Source organism: Parambassis ranga, chromosome 5 (assembly GCF_900634625.1).
Source record: "Parambassis ranga chromosome 5, fParRan2.1, whole genome shotgun sequence".
In the NCBI taxonomy this organism is placed as follows: Eukaryota; Metazoa; Chordata; class Actinopteri; family Ambassidae; genus Parambassis; species Parambassis ranga.
Window position 1 is genome coordinate 17,967,346 of NC_041026.1, and position 23,820 is coordinate 17,991,165.

The following is a 23,820-nucleotide window of genomic DNA, read 5'->3' on the forward strand; positions in this document are numbered from 1 at the left end:
AAGAATAACGAAGGAAACTAGGAGACTCATGCAGCGATTACGCACAAATGGGTCTAGCTCGGCAATGCTTTACGCACAAAGACGCGTGTATATTGTTGGCACAGAGGCCACACTTTTGTTTCTTAATTGATTATAGTACGAAATACAACTTTTTTTTCATGTCCTGAACATACAGAGCCAACTGACTGTCTGCCTTTTTAGCAATTACCTTTGGCTTGGGTATTCAGCAGCCATCTCTCTCTCTCTCTCTGTGTCATATCTCAGTCTGGATGCTGAACGGTACTGGAAAGGTAAGATAGATAGCTAAGATCCTGTGGGACTTCCAGATGCAGACTAACAAAATTGTAATGGTTATGGTGGACAAAGAAAAGTAGAAGGTTACAGTGACAGGCATCCCGAGTGACATCAGGAAGAATGAACATTCTGTATGAAGCCTGAAAAATATCAGGCGCTGAAGGAAGAACTAAGAGGAAGGTAACAGTGGTCCCTGTGGTGATAGGATCATTCACGGCTGTGAGAGTAGCACCAGCATGTTCCAGGAGTCACATCCTGATATCTCTGTCCTGAAGACTGCAGCCGTAAGAAAAGCTAAGATACTGTGAAAAACCCGCAAGCTCCCAGGCCTCTGGTATTCAGTCTCTAATTCATCACCAGGCTGGATCTGGAGTGAAAATCTGTCTGATATCCAACTTAAAACTAACTTTACCATGGTGCAGCCCATCTGGCACCTGTTAGACTGGGATGTGAGGGGTTTCCCACAGCTTCGTGAGGAAAACATGCTGCAGGCATTTAACATGTTGCCTCTGCCAGACATACTGTATATACATTTATCAATACATTTTTGTTGACACATTTTAACTCATTCAATGATTGGTAATAACGTGATGCCATCTAGGCTTAGTACTTGAAAGTGGAATGTCATTTTACACAGCAGTGAACCTTAGATGTGTAGCTATCTAAAGTCATGAGCAACTTTGCATAAGTTTTGCAGTGTTGTCAACTGTTCCATGTGCCCTCATCCCAAAATGCAATCAAAAACAAGCCCTTCTAAATTCATCATTTGAAAGGGGTCCTTCTTGTAACCCCTAGAAGTCAGGTTAGCCTTTATCTTTGCAGCCTTACCTGCATTCTTACACTTAAGATTTTTTTTTCTTTGCAAAACAGGTGCATGGTCATAATTATCATTACATGCCTGGACAGGAAAACATTTCTGATACCGGACAGGCTGCTAATTAGTTTCTATATTTGTAACACCGTTGGAGCTAGATGAAAGCAGATGGAGAGCAGCTGGACAACTCAGCAGGCATTTATATAAAAAAATGTGGATCCAGCAATAGTGTTACATAAGAAGGTACAATGTGGATATAAAGCCTGCTTGAGCAGCTAATTATCCTTTTGCATGGGCAAATGTAAAACTCCCGAGTTTAACATGTATGGTAATAACTTTTTTAGGTAATTGGTGGTACACTGAAATATTTTCAACCTGTGGCACATGCCACTACATATGAATCATACTGATACAACCCTAATTGCATCCAACAATGCATCCTTTGCAGTCTGTTGAGATAAATAAATAGATTTTCATTTAAAGCTCAAAAACATTACTTTTCAAGCAGCTGGGTATTACAACTACCTACACTGCATTCTTGCCTTTGAATGTACTATAGGCTCTTATTTTATTTGCCCAGCAACACTTTTGGGTGTGGTGTTTTGCAAAGAACACAGATCCCAGAACAAAAGAAAGATATGTACTCTTACTGTGGCTGTGTTGCTGTATTTTATTTATGTAACAGGTGTGGATATGGGGTTCAGAACATTTCTCCCTGAGAGGTGAAAATATCAGAATGGGGCACTGTGAGGTTCATGAAATAACCCAGGGGATATTATATTGGATTACGTTTCACTGCTTATATAAGCACTGCCAGCAGGCAAACTTATGTGTGAACCAATATGGTATATAACAGAGTTTACAGGTGGGTGTGTGGGGAGTGATCAGACTGACAATGGAAAAGAAATAAACTTTGAGCCTCCCTTTACAGGAGGCTTGGAGTTTCTTTTCATCCCTCTACACTAGAAGAAGCTGACTGCTTGCATGAAATGATCTCTTTAAGAACAAAAGTAGGATTTTACTTGAGGCATAAATGTATTAAAGTAAGATTTTTTTTGTTTTATACACTGCTTGAAAAAATTAAAGGAACATGTTTAGCATTAATTCACGTAAACATCTGGGACACTACGTTTGCATTAGGCGATACCTGGACCCTACAGAGGTTGCACAAGCAGTCCAACAATACATGCCATGCCAGGTTTGCTGTGTCTCCCAGCACAGTCTCAAAAGGATGGAGGAGATTCCAGGAGACAGGCAGTTAGTGTAGAACTGGACAAGGTGGTAGGAGGCCCTCGACCCATCAGCAAGACCGGTATATCTGCTCCTTTTTGTCAGCACTGCCAGAGCCCTACAAAATGACCTCCAGTAGGCCACAGGTGTAAAGTCTCTGAACCAAACGATGGGTGGAATGAGAGGCCAACGTCCCCTAGTGGGCCCTGTGCTCACTGCTCACTGTTGCGCTCATTTGGCATTTGCTGCAGAACACCGGAATTGGCAGGTCTGCCACTGGCACCCTGTGCTCTTCACGGATGAGAGCAGGTTCACCCTGAGCACATGTGACAGACATGAAAGGGTCTGGAGAAGCCATGGAGAACATTATGCTGCCTGCAATATTGTTCAGTATGACTGGTTTGGTGGTGGGTCAGTGATGGTCTGGGAAGGAATATCCATAGGATGCACAGACCTCTACAGGTTAGACACCACCTCCTGACTGAAATTAGGTATTGCACCTCAGACTTGGTCCTGGTCCAGATTTCTTTCATTGAATTCTAATGCGTTTTCTAAATGTTCCTTTACATTATTGAATAAGGATACACAGGAGAACACCATAACCACCCTGAGCATCACCCTTTGATATGGGTAATATAATGTCACTGTATGTTGTATTCCACTGCCTCCCTGTGGTTTGCCATTGTTACATAACCTCTAGGTCCTGTGAGATTCAGCATCTCACTCAAGGACACTTCAGCAGGCTTTATGTAGTTTAGGATGAATAAATCATTTCTTCTGGTAGTCAATAATTTATTTGCCAATAAATCCATATTACTTCATATATGCACAGAAGATCTGGACACCATTTACAGCTGTTCATTATTATAACCAGGCCAAATTTACAACCTTTTTGTAATCAGCCCCTGGGTTTAGTTGCTAATCAGGATTCAAATTTTTGAAACTAAAGGAAATTGCTGTGTTCACTCCCGTTAATTAAAGACAGTCACAAACTATGTCTCATCATTTATTTTCTGTACAAATAGGCAATATTTTGTATAAACTGTACAATCTTTTCAACATGCTGAGACCAAAATTGTCATTACCATAGCACAATTATAAAACAAACATGGAGAGTCAAGTAACTGAATATGTACAATCTATAAATTATATCATTGACTTATATGTATGCCATTTTGTATGGTTTAGAGAGAGAGGTATTATTATAGGTCATAATTTAAGTGAAATAAAAAGAGATGCTCTCTTTTTGCCTCCTTTGAGATCACCTGTTGGCTATTAGAATAAATCATTTTAGCTGAGACCGATAGTTCACTCCAGTTCTGTGAAGCGAGCAAACATGGCTTTTCGCACCGCGTCTTTGTATGTGTCTGAGGCAGAGAGGGTGTAGTTGGTGCCTTTAGTGCCGAGTCCAGCTCCCTTTGTTCTCAATTGTGCCTTAGGAGGAAAGCCATAATGTTAAGTACTTTAATATCTTTATATAACTGGTACATACCAATTGGGTATGGGAGCAAATAACTTTCATATACCTCAATTGGCGCTGTGATCCCCTGTTGATTGCGGCCCAGACCTTTGCCTTCCTTCCAGCCCATGGCTTGAAGCATTTTGTTCCCTATATTGTCACTGTTCAGGCCATCTTTAGTGGGCTGTTCATAGTTACTGTAAAAGAAGGGGAGTTACATTTAAATACCAGCATTTCACATAAATCGCATGAATTTAAAAATGAAACAAAAATGCTTACATGACCGGTGTTGGTTGGCTAAATTTCTTTTTCTTTGGCGCTGGGGGTTCTGGGATGCCATATTTTTCTCTTCTCTCTGCTGCTCTGTCTCTGTATTTCATCTATGCGATGTAAAATAAGAAAAAAAAATTTAACACTTGGACCCTACGTACACTGACAAAAAGTGTGAGTGAATCTGTATGGAACTGCACCTCTGTCTCTTTTCTCTCCAACTCCTCCAGCTCTGCTTCACTCATTTTAGATCGGCGGAGCACCTCCAGGTTTTTCTAAGGGAGACCAACAAGATGAATGATTAGTTGTTCTACACAAGTAGTGTTTTTCCCCCTTGAAAGATGATGCAATTTTACCTTGTGAAGGTCAGACAGCTGCTGATGTCGAATTAGACCCTCTTTATTGGGAAACTGTCTCCTACAGAGCAAGCAAGCAATTTTTTTCCAGTCCGTCAGCTTGTCCTGAACTCCATCGCCACCATCAGGCTCTATGCCTCCCTCTTCAGGGTCACTGTCTCCACTGTATGCAGCCACAAGACCACACTAACCACAGCATAGAAAAAAAAAGATTTAGCACAAATCAGACCCTATTCAGCGCTGCTTAGGAAAGTTTGGCCTGCTAAAAGCAATAGTAGAAATACCTTGGAGGTGGGGACGGAGGTAGTTGGTACCTCCTCTTCAGGAACCCTCAGCATCTCTGGCATGAGTCGGTCAAGACCAGCCTGCTAAAAAAATTGGTAAAGTCAATTAGACGGAGTCTACAGCTGACATGTACGATCCCTGAACTTAACTGAATCCTCATGCAATACCTTCTTTTCAAACAGTGTGTATCCAGCATCTGCAGCTGCTGCCTCCTTCCTCTCTTCTTGACTAATGGGCTGAAAACTACTCTTGAAGTTCTCTTTCTGCTTGTTGAGACTTTTGGCCCACCGTTCCATGTCTTTAGCAATCTGAGAGGAATAAACAGAATTAACATACATTTAAATTAAAAAAAAGAAATTGATACAACCATAAAAGTATCATGCTAATTTAGGATTTAAAACAGCACCTGCTGAGCAGTCTTGCTTTTGGGCTTCTCCTTTTTTTCCTTGCCTTCTTTAGGTTCTTTGCCTGCTGCAGCATTATCATTCTGTCCAGCATTGGTATTGGAGGCTGGTACATATGTCTGCTTTTCACTGTCCCAGTACAAATACTGCTGGGTCTGAGAGTTGTAGTAATACTGAAATAAGAAACACCAATTCACACCATTAAAACATAATCGGCTGTCACAACATGAGGAGAAAACATAAAAGGAAACAGCTGCGTTACAGATGGGGGATGCAACAACTTACATGTGAATTCGGGTCATAGTAGAGACCAGTTTGAGGGTCATAATAGTAGCCAGAGGACTCATCATACTGATATGTGGCTGTATCAGGAACAGCTGAAATACATATAATAGAATATAATTAACAACTGCTGTGTAACTGCTTTTTCAAATTACAAATCAGTTTTGGTTTTAATGATCTAGTGAGGGGGTAATTACAATTAACAGAAAAAATATTTGTTTATATCAAAGATTACAGACTATTCTCCTAATAAATAAAAAAGGTACATTTTGGCCATATTCTACAACATTCAAATTAGGCAAAGCCTAGAGCCTCAGTTCCCTTGACCGAAGCTGTAGAAACACACAAACACAACAAAACAGAATTCATGCCAATAACATCAGAAAACTGGCTTGTTTGTATGCACGTCACACATAAGCAGAACAGTTGTTAAGGGATCTATTGTACTCATACCAGGGGTGGTGTCGGTTGTCTGGCCAGAGGATGTGACTGTACTAGCAGCATTGACAGTGGCGGCAGCTAGAGCTGCAGTTGGCACAGATGCGGCTTCAATGCCTGAAAGCGGTCCCGTCTGTGGTTTAGCCTCCAATTGTTGAGCAAGTGGCAATGCCTACAATTAATGTACAATTAATGACAGCAACACAACTAAAAAGTATTATCAGAATTAGAGATCTGTGTACATTACCTGTACGGCAGGCTGGGCAATTATGTGTGGTTGGTAGACTTGAGCATTCTGTGATATTACAACTCCAACTGCAGTTGGAACAATCTTTACACCAGGAGCAGCTGTAATTGGAAAAAGCAAAATGTTTTTTGCAACTCAACTATATTGTGCAATCAAAGTCCAATTAATACATTGTCAAACATATTTGTGGGACTTCAAAGAGCAGGTTTATATACTTTTGCTCTTTCTACAGCCAGGTACCAGATCCATACTTCCCCAAACATTTACATGAAATCTTTTAAATGAGTAAAATGTGACAATATGCTTATCTCCTAAACAATAACATGTAGAAAGACCTTCATGACCTGCCAAGACGCAGGTTTGTAAAGATAGAAATAAATAAACTGTCCTAGATACTAGCATAGAAGAAACCACCACATAACAAATCTCCCTAAGTGCAACATGGAGAGGTATGCATCCAGAGTGGATGAATTACTTGAATTCTTAGGTGTGTGCAATCACATAAAAAAACATATAAACATATATAGGGTATGGAAACATCTTGTACCTCCTAAAATCCCATTTCCCTGAGAGGTGCTGGCTCCTGCTCCTTGCTGGTAAAACGTCTGGTAGTCCTGTTAAACAGTGAGTGTGTAAACACTGCAACTGAAATACAGCATCAGCAATTTTCACATGCTGCCCTAAGTAGCAAGTCAAGTTCTCCTACAGCTGCCTACAGATGTCACTACAGAGTCATGCTTTAAATAACAAGCAAAAAACAGGAAGACTCCTAAAATGATCTCCAAGCGAGCTGTATAATATTTGCTAATTTGTTTTTCCTTCTAACCTGTGACAGTGGAGTATATCCTTCTTGTAGGTAACTGTACTCAGACATTCCATCTTGGCTTTGCTGTGACTGAAAAAAAAGAGTGGGTTATAAGTAAATGACAATGGAAGATGGTAAACATACAGGCTGTCAAAAGACAAAAGGGGCTACCTGACTTGAAGACCACTGGGCTGCAGCAATTGCCGTGCTGGCTACAGAGAAGGCACTGACACGATTGCCATCAGGTAGTAAAAGGTCCCTAATACAGGACAAAGGCAATTATTCTCTTTTTCATTATTTCAAAATGGTAAATGTAACGTGTCAAAACTAAATGCACTTTTTAAAATACTGTGATACTTGCTTTCTAGCACTCTTGGCATAATCGACCCCAATTGTTTTTCCATCCAACTTTAATGGAGGTTGCAGCCCCTGTAATATAGTGAGCAGCTGAGATGCCTCCTGTAAAAAAGAGAAATGATGAATTTCAAGTGATATGCTGAAACCAATGAGATTAAAGTTGCTCAAGGGAAAAAAAATTTCTACTTCTAAAGAATAATTTACCAGTGGAGAGGACAGCTGCACAAAGGCAAAGCCTCTGTTCTGGCCTGTCTGCTTGTCCTTAATGAGACGAATGTTATTCGATGAAAGATTAGCATATGGTGCCAGGGCTGTCATGATAGCTTCCACCGTGGTCAGAGGAGCAATATTTCTCAGGATGATTGCTGGATAAGAGAGAGAGAGAATGTTTTTAACAATAACCTACAATAGATACAAATATTTATGTCCCATATATAGCAAGATATTTCATCTATAAGAAGATAAGAGATAAGAGTTTCTTACTGTCACCGTAGAAATCTCCACTGGGTTGAGTTTCAGAGGTTCCAGGGTTATTGCCCGTTTCACTTTCTGTTGAGAGAGTGACAGAAAAGTAAGAGGTGCATTAACAAAACCTTTTGATTCGTGTGCTCAAATGCCTGGGTACGAGTGTTAAGTGTCAAAAACCTGTGCCTACTTAATACTACATAAGTGTATTATATTTTGTGGCTTTCATTTTGCATAACTCAAACCAAGCAGCAAAGACAAAAGGTATATGTTTTTCCTCAATGGAGTTTATCTAGACCTGACAGGCTGACAACACTTAGAAAAAAACTCCAGAAAAAAACAAAAAAACCAAAACAAAAATCGACATCCTGCATATCCGCAGCTACTAAACAAACTTGTGTTGTATCCCAGCTCTGCTGCCTCAGGCTGCCCGGATGTCTGCAGTCAGTGGCCTCTTGTTGATTTAACTACTTACCAGCTTTGGCTGCTCCACACCTGAAGCACTTCAGCCTCCTCCGGAAATTGTACAGGCCACACTGAAAGTAACCGTTCACATCATTTTGATTATACACCTACTAAAGCCCTTCACAGTGCTGCCTCAGACAACAGGCAATCTATATTGGTGCAGCATATCATACTCACCCGAGATACAACCTAAACTTTACCACTTATCCAACTACACATGTACCACAAAAAAAAAAAGCTTCAAAAAAAGTAACGTACAGGCCTTTAATACGTTTGTGTAGTGTTCTGCAGATTGTTTGGATAATGTGACCATGAAACCAAGATATGTATTAACTTACAGTGCTGCAGAGCCAGTCTTCGTACTTGTTTCGGGGGTGACTGTAGTGCATGTCCACGCTTCTACCTTGGATGGTCAGTCGTTTCTGAAAGAGGAAAATAAAATCATTCAAGTGTCCATGGCATGCATGATCTCATCAACAGAGCAAGCAGTGTTGGAAGGGAGAGATGGGGAAGAGGGACCCCCAACAGATAGCCTCTGAGTTAAAGATGGGCACATCATGTATTTGTGAATATGTGAGCATGATGTAAAGAGGGTTTCTTTAGGTGTTTGGGACCCGTGTGCCCAGGCTGAGCTGTAGCAGAGTGTACAGTGTGAGCCTAACAGACATTTTGACTGCTTTAAAAACATGTAGGGACTTCAAGATCAAGAGAAAATAACTTAAAAAAAATAGAAAAAAATCTCCATCTACTGAGGGGTAGGCTTGAAAAAGAATAGTCTGAGGTTACACTGAACTGAAAGTAAAGATAATGTGTTCATTATCTTAGATGCAGATTCCTTAGGGAAATGACCTCACAAAATGAGTCAAATCTGCAGCTACTGTTCAGTGAACAAAACTTCTTTCAAACCATTGTTAAGCTACAAATCCATCTAATACATACACATGACAAATGTTTGCTCTGTGGCATTCAATCCATTAGTTCTTTTTCTGTACAGTTCCACTCTACTTAATACATTCTGGTTGCCTTTTGGGTTATTTTTCCAGATCCCCAAGATTAAAACTAGACTTGGCGATTGTGAAGCAACCTGATTGGTCTCCATCCATCGGGTAGCATCTTGCAAGTGATAAAAGTCCACGAAGGCGAAACCACGGCTTATACCTAGAGACAGCATTCAAATATAGACGGGAGGTGTGTTAGTTAAGAGTCCATGGGCATATTATTCAAACTCTTCCACAAACTGCTTCACGACCCAGGCCAAGTTTGGTACACAATAGGCCACTCCTTAGGAGATTTACCATAGCAAGAAATCCTACAAATAGCACAGTTTGAACCACACAAAGTGTGTTTGCCAATTACCTTTTTCTTCAAATATTGTCGCTGCTCTTACTTACCTTAAGGAGATCCACAGGACACTAAAATTCAAAGTCTCAAAGCAATATTTTACATCCTTTTTCAAAGCACTATGATATGTGTCTCTTAAGTCCTATTGGGGGAAATGGGTCTGAATGGAAGCAGATTGGCCCTATGGTCAAAGACTGGGAGGGGGTCAAGGTCCGCCATGTGTCTGGTTCTCACCTGTTTTCTTTTTCATCAGTCTGACATCCACCGGCTGGGGACCCTCTAGTTGGTCTATAGCAAAACGAATCTTTAAAAAACAAAACAAAAAAGAGTTTGTCATAATCAATCAAATTCATCACAGTAACAATAATCTGTTCTACAGTGCTAGTGAAACTAGAAAAGTATTTTCTGAAGAAAATGCAACTTTGATTGCTGCAGCTAAAGCATTGCTCTTAATTGCTGGAGAATCTGCAATCTGAATATATTTTTGCTAAAACACACCGACCAATCCGCAAGAATGAAGCTCTTATTTTGAATAGTAGAAAACCTTTGCAACTTTTCCAGCAACATTTACATTATGTCTTAATGGAAGAATGACCGGCACTCTCCCCAAACAGCTGGCTGTACAGGCAAAACGGTTTGGTGTTCAGTTTTAAGAGTCACACCGTCAGAAATCTAACAAGTGTTCCTTTGAACCAATATAAAAATTATCCCAGTTAGATGGAAGGTGCAGGCCTGAGCGCAGGTTAGAGAGATTTTTAGGCATCTCCTCAGCCTCTCTCCACTCTGCTGAAGATTCCACCTGCTCTGGCTCTCAACATTCCGCGCAATACACACTACTCAGAAGAGACCTCAAAAATCACTTAATTTTTAATCACCTGCCATTTGAAGACGGCGCTGAATTTACTAATTCTGTATACAAGTTTTGAAGAGCAAGATGTTTGAAGTGTTTTAAGCTTTGAATGGTTTCTCTATTTTGAAATTTGTTGAATTTGAGTAGCATTTTGACAAAGGCATGCTTTGAAGGGCTCTCTCATTGACTCCCATGTTAATTTGAGGGTGGAAAGTGTTTACTATTTTTAATTATTATTGACGATTTCCTGGAATGTCCTGAATGAGCTGTATCTTTTGATGTTTGGATCGGTCAATGCATTCTGAAGATAAGCCGAGCCAAAAAAATGTACGAAAGAATAATAATAGAATTATTAAACATAGAAAACCATACTATAGCACAAAAGTAGAATACTTACATCATCCTCAGTGATATGAAGAGACAGACCCCAGAGCATAATGGTCTTACTCTTCTTCTCGTCTCCTGGCTCTCTTCTGTAATCCTGCTCTGGGTAGTCACCATCGGAGTGATAACCATCTTCTGATCTGTCACTGTTACGTCTTTTCCTCTCCCTTTGCTTTAAAACAAATAAACCAGTTAAGTACCAATGCCATTAAACAAACTAACACTTTAGTAATACAGCTAAAATAAATACCTGTGGACTGTCTCTTGATCCTCGCCGATCACCTTCATAACGATCACCACGCCTCTCTTCACCCCAGCGACGCATGTTGTGATCACGGTCTTGGTCCCTCTCTCGTCTATCACGCCATTCCGATTCATCACGAGACTGATCAGAACCATATCTACCACTGCGTTCTGTCCGACTAATCCTATTCAGGATATTCAAAAGCAAAATATGAGCACAAAATATTTCAACTATTTTAATACAGTTAATACTTTGCAGCTTATTCGGCTAGGACATGATTAAATGCATGCAAAAAATGGCAATAACATCAGTTGGCCAGTCCTAATTCAACTTTCTGTCAAACTGGATTGCACTAAAATTACCTGTGCCAGTGACCGTATAAAAAGTGTACCTGTTCATACTATTAAACAAATGTAAACTTTTGTCATTTGTCCAACATGTAAAAACTGCTTTATCACTTTACATGGCAATATGTAACTTTATGGCGATATCTTCCTATTAAGATCTTCTATTAGGTTTATACTTGAAAGAACTTATTAATATAAATTGGGATATAACACTAGAAAAGGGCATTTCCTGAAGAAAATGCAAGTTTGATTGCTGCAGCTAAAGCATTGCTTTGAATGCTGATGTGACGGATTTCTCTGAATTGCTGGAGAATCAGAGCAATTCAAAGCTTTGTATGCCTCTGTGTATGCCTCTGCGTGACAGCCTGTCACCATCATAACAGCAAGAGACCTTAAAAAGAGCCTGGAGCGTGGAAATGATTCGGAATTAGAAAATTCTGAGTTTGATAGAGCAGCATCTAATGAGGGTTTTAAGAGTAAAATGGAGTCTTGAAATTTGTAGGAGATACATTTGGCAGATGACCCTCGTTGAAGGGCTCTCTCATAGACTCCCATGTTAAAAATGACACCGAAATTGTTAAATATTTGAAAAATTATCATTTTTGACCAGGAATGTCCTCTGTGAGATGAACATTTTGATAGTTGAATGGCTGAAATCGGTTAATGTATGCTGAAGACACGCTGCGCCAAAAAAGTACGGAAGAAAAAAAAAAGAAGAAGAAAGAGGGTGACGAATAATAGTTTAATTGCCTAGCCTAGCAACGGCAATCAAACTAAAAACTGTAGTATGCCTGATGGATAGACTGTACGTGGAGAAACTACTGTTCCCATATTTCGTGTTGCAAACACACAAACTACGAAGCATTAAAATCTTTATTATAATTAAAGCTGCAAGCAGCATTGCGGGCCCTCGTGCACCTGGCGATCCGCGGGGTCATCGCAGTCTTCTCTCCTATGCTCTCGTCTCTTATACTCTCCTGTCCTATGCTCTCCTCCTCTCATTTCCACAGATATACAACAAACACATGTTTACAACCAAACTTTCCTGCTACCAGTAGGTGGCGCTATGACCGTATCATCCTATTAGCATATACATCTGTTCAGACTCGGGTCCATAGCAGTAGTGTAAGATTTTGTCCACATTGCATGAAGTATATGGGTAGTACTACATAGAATAGAGCAAGTTCCTTTGTAATGGCGAATGGTCAAATTTGAGGCCACGCCCCCACCACAGGGTAATACTTTTGAAAGAGTTTTGGAATGGGTCTATTCCCTATGGTGTCCTGAGTGGACACAGTGATTTTCAGCTCAATTGCATGAAGTATGTGAGGCGTGAAAAGTTTTGAAGCAGGGTCAAAAAAAGGCAAAAAATTGCCACAAAAGTCAAAATGGCGGACTTCCTGTTGGGTTTGGAGGCGGGGTCCAAGAGACTTTTTTGTGCGTCTTGGGGTGATACACATGTGTGCCAATTTTCATGATCCTGTGTCAAACTGGCCAGAGGGGCTACGCGTTAGGGCAAAAAATACAGGGAGTTCCTTTGTAATGGCGAATGGTCAACTTTGAGGCCACGCCCCCACCACACCGTAAGACTTTTGTAAGAGTTTTGGAATGCGTCTATTCCCTATGGTGTCCTGAGTGGACACAGTGATTTTCAGCTTGATTGGATGAAGTATGCGAGGCGTGAAAAGTTTTGTAGCAGGGTCACAAATCGCCAAAAATTAACAGAAATTTCAAAATGGCGGACTTCCTGTTGGGTTTGGAGGGGGGGTCCAAGAGACTTTTTTGTGCATCTTGGGGTGATACACATGTGTGCCAATTTTCATGACCCTACTCAAAACAGGCCAGGGGGGCAGGCAGAAAAACCTATGAAAACACAACATTTTGTGTAGCCAGTAGGTGGCGCTCTGTCAAAGCCTCAATATTGTTGTATAGATGTGTTTAGGGTCAGACTCTGATCATACATGTGACATTTCGTACAGATCGGACAGAAAACGAAGAAGTTATAGAGACTTTCTGTGTCCTCAGAAATGGTCAAACTTTGAGGCCACGCCCCGGCCACACCGTCAGACTTTTGTAAGAGTTTTGGAATGCGTCTATTCCCTATGGTGTCCTGAGTGGACACGGCGAATTTAAGCTCAATCCGATGAAGTATGCGAGGCGTGAAAAGTTTGGCAGCAGGGTCACACATCGCCAAAAATGGCCACAAACCTTCAAATGGCGGACTTCCTGTTGGGTTTGGAGGGGGGGTCCAAGAGACTTTTTTGTGCGTCTTGAGGTGATACATATGTGTGCCAATTTTCATAATCCTGTGTCAAACCGGCCAGAGGGGCTACGCGTTGGGGGCGCTATAGAGCCATTTTTATATGTGCATTTCAAAAGTCAGCAAATTTCAAAATTTTTCGGGCGAATGAATTTTTCTACCAAGTTTGGTGAGTTTTTGGGCATGTTAAGGCCTCCAAAAATGCGATCTCGGAGGGGAAAAAAAAAAAAAAAAAAAAATAATAATAATAATAATCCTAAGGGTTTCAATAGGGCTCTTGCACCATTCGGTGCTCGGGCCCTAATTACACTGCTTTTACAATGAGCAACACCCACTATGGCGCTGGTGATAAACGTTACTACTCACTTTTTATCAGCTCCCATTTTTTTCTCCGCGGCGTCCGCACTCACACGACCTCTGAAAAGCAATCAATAGTGACGGCTCACCGTTATACAAACATTCATTTGCAATTTTTATAATACACTTTTTTTAACAAAGCAGTTTCCGTACAGTGTAACGTTCGCGCTAAATAACTGCAAGCACAACATGGATCCCGATATCACAGTGGCAGCCATAACTTACGACAAATTTAAAGACTTTACAGAGATTAGGTTTCCTGTGTGACTGATCAGTGACTCACCAGTTAACGCGTGTTGACAACTGCACTTAAATCTACTTTGTCTTCAAATCTTTATTTGAAAAAGTTTGGACGTGAAAAATCATCTCACGCAAACTGCCTTCTTTTTTTTTTTTACAACGGCCTTCTTTATCCCAAGATGCATTAGTGTATACACCGGTGCATTATGGGTAGTGTAACTATCACGCCCCGAAATTTGCCTTACAGGCAGGCATTCATGTTTGTTTTTTGTTGTTACATTTGGAGTCGATATTATAAAATATTTAGTGACTATTGAATGGCGTAGTTCTCACGATTTTGTTTGTGATACAGCAGACGTTTGACTTGATTATAGTGCAACAAAATGAAGACTTAAGTGCTTAAGACGAGGCTGAGGGAATACCCTAACACATGTCCGCCATTTTACTGAATGTTTTTCACTGTGCCCTATTATGATTATGTTTGCAGTTGTTTTGCTTTTTATCAAAACAATAAGGTTGCAGGATTTCACATGATCTTAAATCCACATTAAATCACATACACATTTAAGTCTTATCATCAATAAGTGAAAATGTAAAAGTCAACACAATTATCATTTCCCATTAGCCATCCCTATGCAACTTTATTTTATTATTTTTTTACACAGTGTAATACATCTGTTGAACAATGTGGCCCAGGCAGCAGCCACACTCAGTGCCCTGCTGTATCAATTATTGTGTCCAACTCTCTGTTGGTGTTATTTTACTATTTAAACAATATTTACTTTATTATGAATTTCACTGTTCTGTAGCTCTGTATTATGAGTAAAACTTCTGAATTCACAACAAGAAGCAGCAGCTGTAAATACTTGTGTGTAATTACATTTGTGTAGTTAAGTAAATGCTCTGTTTAATTATTAAAAGCCCAAACATTAGGTCAGTAAAGCTGATATGGCATACAGGAGCTACAACATGAAACAAGATCATTGTCTATCATTTATTACAGTGCTTAAATTCTGAAACACCACCAAATAGTTAACTGTACAAGCAGGTCTTTAATAAATGTGACTACACAATTAACTTGGCACACAAGAATGTTCCCCTTTTTTATATACTTCCGGTTTAGTAATGACAACACAGATGGTCAACAAATTGTGCTGATAATAAATCCAGAACTGAATTTAGGTTTGTTTTGTTTTGTATCCAGTATTTAGGAACTTAAGTCTAGCTTTGTAATATTAATGATGACTGGATCACTAATACCAAGATAGACCCACACTGTCTGTACAATGGTGACATGAGATAAAACAACCCAAAATTTAGTTATACAATATAAAAATGGTCCACATGGATCCAAAAAAGGAGGATGGAGTCCATCACACCTGTTCCATAAAACGAAGGGTGAAAGTGTGGGCAGGTAGCTCGAGGACGCGTTGAAATGTCATGATGAGTTCTAGGTCAGAGTTTCTCCTTTTGTCACCTGTATGGTTAAATATATTTATTTCAATGTTAGAGAAAGCGAAAAGCATGAATTCTGTCGACTCCCATGTAATATACTTACTCTCGCCTCAATATATTCAATCCTCCTCTCCAACGCCGTCAGCTTCTCATTGAGGGTTGCCAGACGGGATCGACAAGACATATCTGATGGGGATAAAGTGCATTTAGTATGTTGATGTTAAGTAGCCAGGACGGTCCGTATAGTATTGCTTAGTATGTTGCACTGTTGTTAACCACAAAGATCAAGATGAAAATAACAATACAATCGCTGTTTTCAGAGTTTGACGTTATATTACTGATGCGTTAATCACAGCCCAGACAATTAGCATTAGCCTAACATCTGTTAGCTGTGTAATCTCGTAGTTTAAATTCCAAAATTCTGACATTTGGAAAACAGTTGGCATAAACTAACAGGCAAAGCCGAACAGCAGTTCGACACCGAAGTGTCGCCGTCTTTCTAGAACAAGCTCACAGATTACGATGAAGTTAAATTGCTAGCTGGGAGTGGCCATTGAAAACATCAACATCTATGCTAGCATAGCCGGACAGCTAGCGCAGCTAGCTAACTTCTATACATTTCCTCGTTCGTGGAGACTGTTTCTGTAAAATTAACGGTTTGATACTTACCAAACGAATTAAGAAAGTCGGCAATTTTTTTGATGCTGCTCGTAATTACTTCTATATACTCTCGATTCGCCCAGTCTTGGTGAATCTCTCTTTGCACTGGATCTTCCTGGCCAGCCATATTGGATAAATTGCAGCCCGGCGTATCGTTCAGTCGAGAACAGACTCCCGTGCTCATCCCGGAAGCATCCATCGTATAGCGACGCTCCTTTATCAAGTACTAATAACTCAATACATTTGAGATACTGCAAAATTGTGGATGTATTTTCATAAGTATACGTTTTAATATGTCAATATGCTAAATAAATCATATTGGCTGCTAGAATTATGTGACAGATTTAACCGGATGTTTGGCATTATAGGCAGCCACAGAAGAAGAAAATACCTGAACTGTAAATTCACACAAATACCCTCATTCTCATATGACTAAAACTAATATGTTAAATGTTTGTGTGTCTGTATGCATTTTATATAACAGACAAAGAGGACACTATAATATATATACACACTATATAATAATAATTATACACATTTTTTCTCCATTTTATTCATGCCAAATAAAGATAACTGTGATAAACACAATGGCAGGGTCAAACTTTTACATTTTCATCAGAAACTCCTCACACAAAAAATGTTTCAAGGACTTTCATCATTGAGTAAACTGCTGACGACCATGCTGTATGCCACAGAATATCAGAAACTGCAACGCAAATCTGGGAAAGATGATAAAATGTGTTTCACACATGTATTTGCTGATTCATCTTTCTGGCTAGGATGGTCATAGCTGATAACGTTTTACTGCCACCCACAGCATGCCATTGCGCACTTTACTTGACCCTCTTAAGCAGCTCTTTAATATCTGCCTCAATGTCAATAGTAAGGAAACTTCTGCTGTAGCGCTTGTATGGCTCCCCGTCAGGACCGACCAAGAACTTCTCAAAATTCCAGGATACGTCATTTCTACACACTGGACTCCAAATGATGTACTTTGGATCAGTCATGAGAGACGCAGCATCGTCAGAGGGGTAAGGGAGTTTGTCCTTAAGATAGACAAACAAGGGGTGGGCATCACTTCCATTCACATTCACCTTCTCAAGGAGCTGAAACTTTGGTTCAAAGCCATTCCCTGGACGGACATACTTGAGGGATCTCAGGATTTCATCATTCTTGCCATTTTCCTGTTACAAAAAACATAAATATGATTAAAGTTGCCTATATATAGATCTCTACCAAAATATTACATGTAATACAACCACATTCTTCTAGTTTGATATGTTTTTGTGGGAAATAATTGTATTTATCTTATATTATTTAATTGAAAACATGAAAAAGAAAAAGAAAAAAATTTACTTTGGTGACAACACATAACATTTGAGTACACAGGTGCTTTACCTGTAAGAAAACATTTTTAATAATTTGCATTTTCTATTAAATGAGTGCCACAATAGTTTGCAAAGTAGAAAAGCAGATTTATACCTGAAATTTAGTTTTAGCTTTATATCTGATGATAGACAAGCACCATGTGCATACATCTGGCCTATAATATATATTTATATAGATGTAATGACAGGTTATTATCCTCGCCACGGTTTATGGCTTACCTGATATCCGAATTGGTTGCAGGGTACACCCAGAATAACGAGTCCCTTCGCGGAGTATCGAGTATGAAGCTCGTTCATCTGAGTGTAATCCCTGATTGTTGTTCCTCAGAGAGACGCTACATTCTCAATAAGGACAACTTTCCCCTTCAGGGTAGAGAAACTGAAGGCTTCCCCAGACAGCAGATTAGCTGTCAGGTCGTAGAACCTTTTCAAATTCCCAGCCATGGATGAGTTGTAGACTTCAGGAAGAACACCACTGTTTATGTCTGGTTTAGTTTGTTTAGTTTGGTTCAAGTCCAACCTCCAGTCATTCTGTGGGCGGGACTTAAAGTATCACTTATGACCTTGCTAGTGCACACTGCTGTTTAATCACTGAAACTATTACATTGAACTAAAGCCAAAAATATTACTAACAAAAATGCTGTGCCTTTGTATTGATATATTGTCACATTCTGGGATTCTTTTTATAGTCAAGGAATCAGCTTGTCTTCAGACATTGCCCAGTTGAATGTTAATATAATGTAATTAATCAGTTTCTACATTTTTTTCTTAGTTTTGATAACTACGTCATCGTCCTCTCAGAATGTGTCAATAACATCAAGCGTGACGGCCAACCAAAATAAATTGGCTCCGGATTATTTATGAAATAGCCCCGTAAATTGTGCACAAATTAAATTTCATTACAATTGATCGACAAAAATATATATCACACTTATATGTTTTTCTTCTAAACTATATTTTGGCACTTATTTTTAACAACGCGCACCCCTTTGGTCGGCAAGAATGGTACTTTCCAGGAAGTCCTGTGCAATGTGCAATCTGGTAGTTTATCGTTGTCGCGAACTAGTGAAACAAATTATTTTTGTGAAGTGCCACTGTAAAAACGATAGAAAAAACACGTTCGTGAATATGTAAGCTAGTTAAAAGACATAAAAACATAGTTTAGTGTCCGTAAGCAGCTAGCATAACGGTACCTGCTCCGTCTGTTGGGAAGCTACCATGCCAGACTGGGTCAGCCTATGCGTGGTCATTATAAGCTTGTTAAGTCTGCTAATTGCTGCCGGTTACATTTTATACTCGGGATTCCTCGCTGACATCACGGTGCTAACCGGCTGTCCTCCTATAAAGAAAATTATATTCGCTTACAAATTCAAACAAGGACCTTACAAAAACTGTGGACAACTTTTTAAAGAGTCTAACTACATTGGTCCAGGACTTCCATGTGTCGGAGTGTTTTATGATGATCCCAAAAAGGTAAGCATGCAGTTAGTACTCTCTGTATGAGCGGATTATTTCAGGCATGCTTTCATCACTTTGCCAGGTCATTTTAAAGGCAAATGTTGTAAATGAAGTAGGGTAAGTAGACTATCGGACCACTAGATGGCAATGATGGCATTCTCTTAAAAAGGAAGGGAGTGGGGGGGGTGTCTCCTACCTCTCAGCAGGTAGTCTGTGTTTTATGGCTTACATTGCTTTAGGTTAAACATTTATAGTTTCACAGTGGATGGTTATTTAGCAGCAGTTCCTCTTGTTGCATTTTCTCTTTTCATCCCTGATTTTCTCGGCGTTTTGCAGACACTCTTGGGACTCAGATTTTGTTTTTTGTTTTTCCTCCTTGAGCATTAGTGTAGCACATCTGGATAGGGTGTGGTATGTTTTGTGTATCCAGATGTCATGAAAAGAAGAATACTGGATAGTTATTGTTCTAAATTAGTGCTTAGCTGTGGGTCTATGTCTCACAGACATTTTATCTACTACATCCTGTGCTCAGAGTTATTTTCAATAAATGCATTTCAAAGTTTCAAAGAGTTTAATGTAATAAAAAATAAGCTTTATGTTATAGTACATTTTGTTTTGAATGAGGTCAGGTGAGTCTGTTATTGCTACAGCATCTTGCATTTTAACATTTGTGTCACAGTTTCAAGTACTGGTGTAAATTGACACTGAAAATCTAAGTTAAATTCTCTTAATCAATCATCTTTATACTCAGACATGAATCTTTACTGTGGTTTCCACAACAGCATTTTTTTTGGTGTTACTGTCACTCCAGCTTAAGGGAGCAGATTTTTGACAGTAGTAGTATGCTGGCACATCACAGGTGAATCTGTCTGTATTTATATAAAAAAGAACTCCAGTGAAACTCTGGATGTTCCATAAATACCGAGGGTTCAGGCAGGGGAAGCTCATAACACTTGTGTGAAGGTGACTGAAGCTGTTCAGCTCTCATTTACTGCCACCCCAGGGCTGCTAACAACATAATTAGTCTGTTGGATATCCCTCTCTTTCTGGGATATTGTCCTGCATCAACAGTTATTCCCAAGTTTGAACTCATCTGTCGGAAAATATCAGTTTCTATAAGCAGCAGGCAAAAATATAATCTGGATCTGTTTTCCTGATACCTAATACCTGACACTCTCTGAGGTCTCTCCAAGATCATGTGGTGCTTGTTCCCACATTTTAAAGTGAGTCCAGCATGGGCTGTGTTTTTTTTATTAGGCTCTACTGTAATGTAACAAAAGACCTTGAGGACCACCTTGAAGTGATTATTCAAAAATCAATGATCTTACTGTGTGGAAATTCAGGTAACAAGACTGGAAACAGGGGTCTGAGAATCTTTACAAATATACATCAGGTAATACTTATTATACAACAACATATAACCTTCTCCCAAACTGTTGCTACCCTGTAAATGTTTGTTAATCTGTTTACTAATGGTCAGACTTAAATAATCAGTACTGAGTCACCTGTACTCCGATGTTAGCAGCACTATTTGCCACAATTTAACTGTCTCTTATACATATTTAAATCACATGTCCACCATTTTACAACTCACTTAACAGTATTGACTTAAGTGACACATGTATAAACTGGATCACAACAGCCGACCTGACGGAATTTAACTAGAGTTTAGTAATGGACTCTTCCCAGCTCTGCTTCAAAACCCTTTTGTTTTGCTCATCCTCTTATTTTTTTCCCCAAGCCGGCAATTAGGCTAGCAGTGGGTCCTAGTTCCTCTGCACAGTCACAGCCAAGTCTTGATCTAAGTTAGAATAATTGGTGTAATGATCTCAGCTCATTAGCGTACAAGCCTCAGGATGCCATTCAGGCCCTGCATCAGGAGCCCCAGAGAGTGCTCTCAGATAGGAGGACTGTTATTTGGTGTCTAAATAGTGAGACACTGTCCACAGATATTTGCAGTGGGAAGGATCAAAAAAAGCACAGATGACAGAGGGAAAGTGTCAGCATGGCTGGTCTCATCCTCTGTTTTCAGTTTTATCACTTTTACCACCTTTAATCACTTCCTCTGGAGAAACAAAAGACCTCAAAAAGGACTTGAGTTGGTGCGGAGATGGTCGCCATGGATACAGGGCTGGAGAACAGCTCTGTCTGTTCCTTCAAACGGCTAACGCATACCGGGCCTCCACTCAGTAAACCCTCTAACTCCACCAGCATCTTCGCAGTTTCAAAGCCAGGGGGTGTTCTCTGACCCAGTGAGCCTGATTCACCTCTACCCTGCAGAACGTCGGAGGGAGCTATCAGGGGGGGCAGATCATGTAGTATTCTGTCAAACTTGATATTCCAACTAAGCAGTTGGGGTCAGGGTTTTCAGTCCTCGAGACATGGAACGTCCAAATAAAAAGCTGTATGACAAGTGGAATAGCAGTGTAGTGACACATGTGTCTAGCCATCTTCAGGGACCCATGTTTATGTCACAATATGATGGAAGCTGTGGGGATGCAGGCTGAAGAGAAGGGGCTGGGTCTAGTAATGTGTATCAGTCTGAATGTTAGCTCTGTCTTTGTGGTGTATGATGAAATCTCTGCCCTTTCACAATGTCATATTAAAACATTTAAAACATGTGGTGCTCTAAATCGGAGTGTAGACGGAAAATGCTTTGTATGCGGGTGAAGAGAGTTAGCGCTTCTTTCCCCGCATGCTCAAAAAAAGCCAGTTCAACTGATGTGCAACACAGACACAATAAGACGTGACTCTTTGGGTTGAACTTTTGGTTTCAGATGCGCTGTCAGTGTATTGAAGAAACATCAAAAGACAGCACACTCGTGTCTTGATAAGTGCAGAGGGGCAAAACAAAGACTGTGGACAGAGGCTTGTTTTTTCTTTTGCTGGTGGTGCTTTGTTCTGGACTCCCCACTTGGAGCCTTCTGATGGTTAATAGATCCGCTCGCCTCAGACTCCCCTCTGTGAACCTTCAATACAACCAAAGCCTCAAAAATATCCTCATATATAAAGTTTCCTAGATGCGTTTACTTAGAGCAAGATCAACCAAACCATTGGTATTTTATATGCAACATGTTTTTAAAACTGCCATTGTCTTTTTAAGAAAAAGTAGTGGGACCAATATTTTTACTTTAAGTACAGTTCAGACTTTTTAACTTAGAGTTTTAAGTTTAAGATTAAAAAGCTTAAACTCAGAAATCACATTTTTCTTTTTTCTAAATTCTAACTTTCAAAATCAGTTTTCTGCTTTTACACGCTTTCAGATTAAAGGGAGAATTGAGAGTTTTTTTTCTCAGCATTCTCAGTGTTTAGACACACTAGTGACTGTTTCTGAAACTAAATTTATAATTGGGTCCACATAATTCTGACTTACCCAGAGCACTCTTTCAAGGACACGGTGTACAGAAGTGTGTCCTGCAAGTGTAACATTGAAAGGTCTCACCAATAGATATGTGAGACCGTAATAGCTGTTAAGTGGGACTGTGGAGTCTGTGGAAGTCTTCTATGTCCACGGTAAAAAGAATCCAAATAACACTGGCATGCAATGAATCATGGGATATGCGGGTCTACAACGGTGCTCTTTTAAGGTGCAGCCCTTGAATGCAGCTCATCAATACTGACTGTAAACTCAGAATGCTGTCACGTTTTTTTTTTCCCTAATCCACTTTCTTCATCGCTGAAAGCCTGTTCTTACTTACGTGACACTAACTATTGATTTAGAGTAGTGAGTAGATGTTTATTCAGGGTTTCTGGACATTTAGTGAGGATCACCTCTTCTTCTTTGAAGCGTTATTGAATTTGCACAACAAAAGCTGCACTCAGAATCCAGAGCTCGGCAAGGTTAACCAGTTATCATTAAAACATCAGAGGAATGACACTTTATTCATAATGTTTACAGTCAAGAATTATCACTTGTTTTGTTGTGGCACATAATATATACATGTGAATGTATTGATTCGTAGCTCATGAATTTTGTCATCAAATCACAGTTTCAGATGATTGGTCTTTCTTTTGTAGGATCAGATTAAACAGTGATTCTGAAAATAGTAATCAGTAATCACAAAAATGGAAAAGGTCAGCTCTGTTTTTGCTTTTTTTCTGTGTGTGTGTGTGTTTCAGAAGTTGAATGTGTGTTTGTGTGTTGCTCTGCAGTGCACTGTGAACACTCCTAACACCAAACCTCAACCCATCACTGGCACTGCTGTTTTTGAAAGTAGTGGAGGAAAAAAAGCCTTCACTGACTGTGCTTAAAGCATTATGAACAAATTGGATGACAGTTACAGCTTATTTATTTATTACACAAGCCTTCAGTGGTCCTCAGCTGAGCACAGTAGGGAGAAAGTCTCAGTTGTCCCAGGATTATTCATTTATAAAGAGTCTCCCTTTTCCTTTTCTTTAATGGGCACCATAGTGCTGAAAATGGAAAAAGGAGTAGTAATTGCTATGCTGCCAAATGCACCAATTAGAGCTCAAGTTAATGAGCATATTTTCTTCACTCATGGAACCTGGCTAATATAAGGTTTTTTCTGCCAAATGTAAGCTGCATTACACAGCATTGTCTTGAATATTCTCTATAAGTGGGACTTGTTTTTCCAGTAAAGCTACTTGAACAAAATGGCCAGATAACACTTTTTGACACTTCTATGTGTCTGTAAATGCCGTTGC

At 39.7% G+C, this 23,820-nt stretch overlaps 4 protein-coding genes across 5 annotated transcripts in view; 1 reads left to right on the forward strand and 3 right to left on the reverse strand.

The window, feature by feature from the left end:
• Nucleotides 1-3,331: 3,331 nt before the first annotated feature.
• Nucleotides 3,332-14,385, reverse strand: rbm5 (RNA binding motif protein 5). Of its 2 annotated transcripts, none has more exons than XM_028405755.1 (25): nucleotides 14,238-14,385; nucleotides 13,964-14,014; nucleotides 10,997-11,174; nucleotides 10,760-10,918; nucleotides 9,747-9,816; nucleotides 9,256-9,329; nucleotides 8,510-8,593; nucleotides 8,182-8,242; nucleotides 7,725-7,790; nucleotides 7,446-7,606; nucleotides 7,246-7,343; nucleotides 7,056-7,143; nucleotides 6,906-6,974; nucleotides 6,627-6,693; nucleotides 6,080-6,180; nucleotides 5,848-6,004; nucleotides 5,398-5,489; nucleotides 5,115-5,285; nucleotides 4,876-5,016; nucleotides 4,708-4,791; nucleotides 4,424-4,609; nucleotides 4,268-4,342; nucleotides 4,077-4,177; nucleotides 3,865-3,994; nucleotides 3,332-3,772 (listed from the first exon to the last, which is right to left on the reverse strand). In XM_028405755.1, the coding sequence occupies exons 2-25, from the start codon at nucleotides 13,978-13,980 to the stop codon at nucleotides 3,647-3,649; spliced, it is 2,556 nt and encodes an 851-aa protein (XP_028261556.1). In that variant the 5' UTR covers nucleotides 13,981-14,014; nucleotides 14,238-14,385; the 3' UTR covers nucleotides 3,332-3,646. The 2 variants fall into 2 exon arrangements, with proteins under 2 accessions (XP_028261556.1, XP_028261558.1); XM_028405757.1 differs by having other exon boundaries at nucleotides 3,632-3,772; nucleotides 4,708-4,788.
• A 423-nt stretch (nucleotides 14,386-14,808) lies between these two features.
• brk1 (BRICK1 subunit of SCAR/WAVE actin nucleating complex) lies at nucleotides 14,809-16,487 on the reverse strand. The gene is made up of 3 exons (XM_028406242.1): nucleotides 16,319-16,487; nucleotides 15,753-15,835; nucleotides 14,809-15,671 (listed from the first exon to the last, which is right to left on the reverse strand). The coding sequence occupies exons 1-3, from the start codon at nucleotides 16,434-16,436 to the stop codon at nucleotides 15,645-15,647; spliced, it is 228 nt and encodes a 75-aa protein (XP_028262043.1). The 5' UTR covers nucleotides 16,437-16,487; the 3' UTR covers nucleotides 14,809-15,644.
• A 353-nt stretch (nucleotides 16,488-16,840) lies between these two features.
• Nucleotides 16,841-18,207, reverse strand: gpx1a (glutathione peroxidase 1a). The gene is made up of 2 exons (XM_028405657.1): nucleotides 17,917-18,207; nucleotides 16,841-17,493 (listed from the first exon to the last, which is right to left on the reverse strand). Exons 1-2 carry the CDS (start codon nucleotides 18,139-18,141, stop codon nucleotides 17,143-17,145), a joined length of 576 nt encoding a protein of 191 aa, XP_028261458.1. The 5' UTR covers nucleotides 18,142-18,207; the 3' UTR covers nucleotides 16,841-17,142.
• A 429-nt stretch (nucleotides 18,208-18,636) lies between these two features.
• The window catches only part of tex264b (testis expressed 264, ER-phagy receptor b), a 29,300-nt gene continuing 24,116 nt past the window's right edge, over nucleotides 18,637-23,820 (forward strand). The window contains exon 1 of the mRNA XM_028406675.1: nucleotides 18,637-19,170. Within this exon, the coding sequence (XP_028262476.1) occupies nucleotides 18,916-19,170 (255 nt within the window). The 5' untranslated portion in view covers nucleotides 18,637-18,915. The remainder of the gene's footprint in view (nucleotides 19,171-23,820) is intronic.

Excerpts from the sequence above, each read along its gene's own strand:
- rbm5 (XM_028405755.1), bottom strand. Across the intron at positions 5,490-5,847 it reads GACAACCGACACCACCCCTG|CTGTTCCTGATACAGCCACA; the intron begins GTATGAGTACAA and ends TATGTATTTCAG. Across the intron at positions 5,017-5,114 it reads AAAGCAAGACTGCTCAGCAG|ATTGCTAAAGACATGGAACG; the intron begins GTGCTGTTTTAA and ends TATTCCTCTCAG.
- brk1 (XM_028406242.1), bottom strand. The coding sequence starts at position 16,436 with ATGGCTGGCCAGGAAGATCCAGTGCAAAGAGAGATTCACCAAGACTGG. Across the intron at positions 15,836-16,318 it reads CGACTTTCTTAATTCGTTTG|ATATGTCTTGTCGATCCCGT; the intron begins GTAAGTATCAAA and ends TATCCCCATCAG. Across the intron at positions 15,672-15,752 it reads TTGAATATATTGAGGCGAGA|GTGACAAAAGGAGAAACTCT; the intron begins GTAAGTATATTA and ends TTAACCATACAG.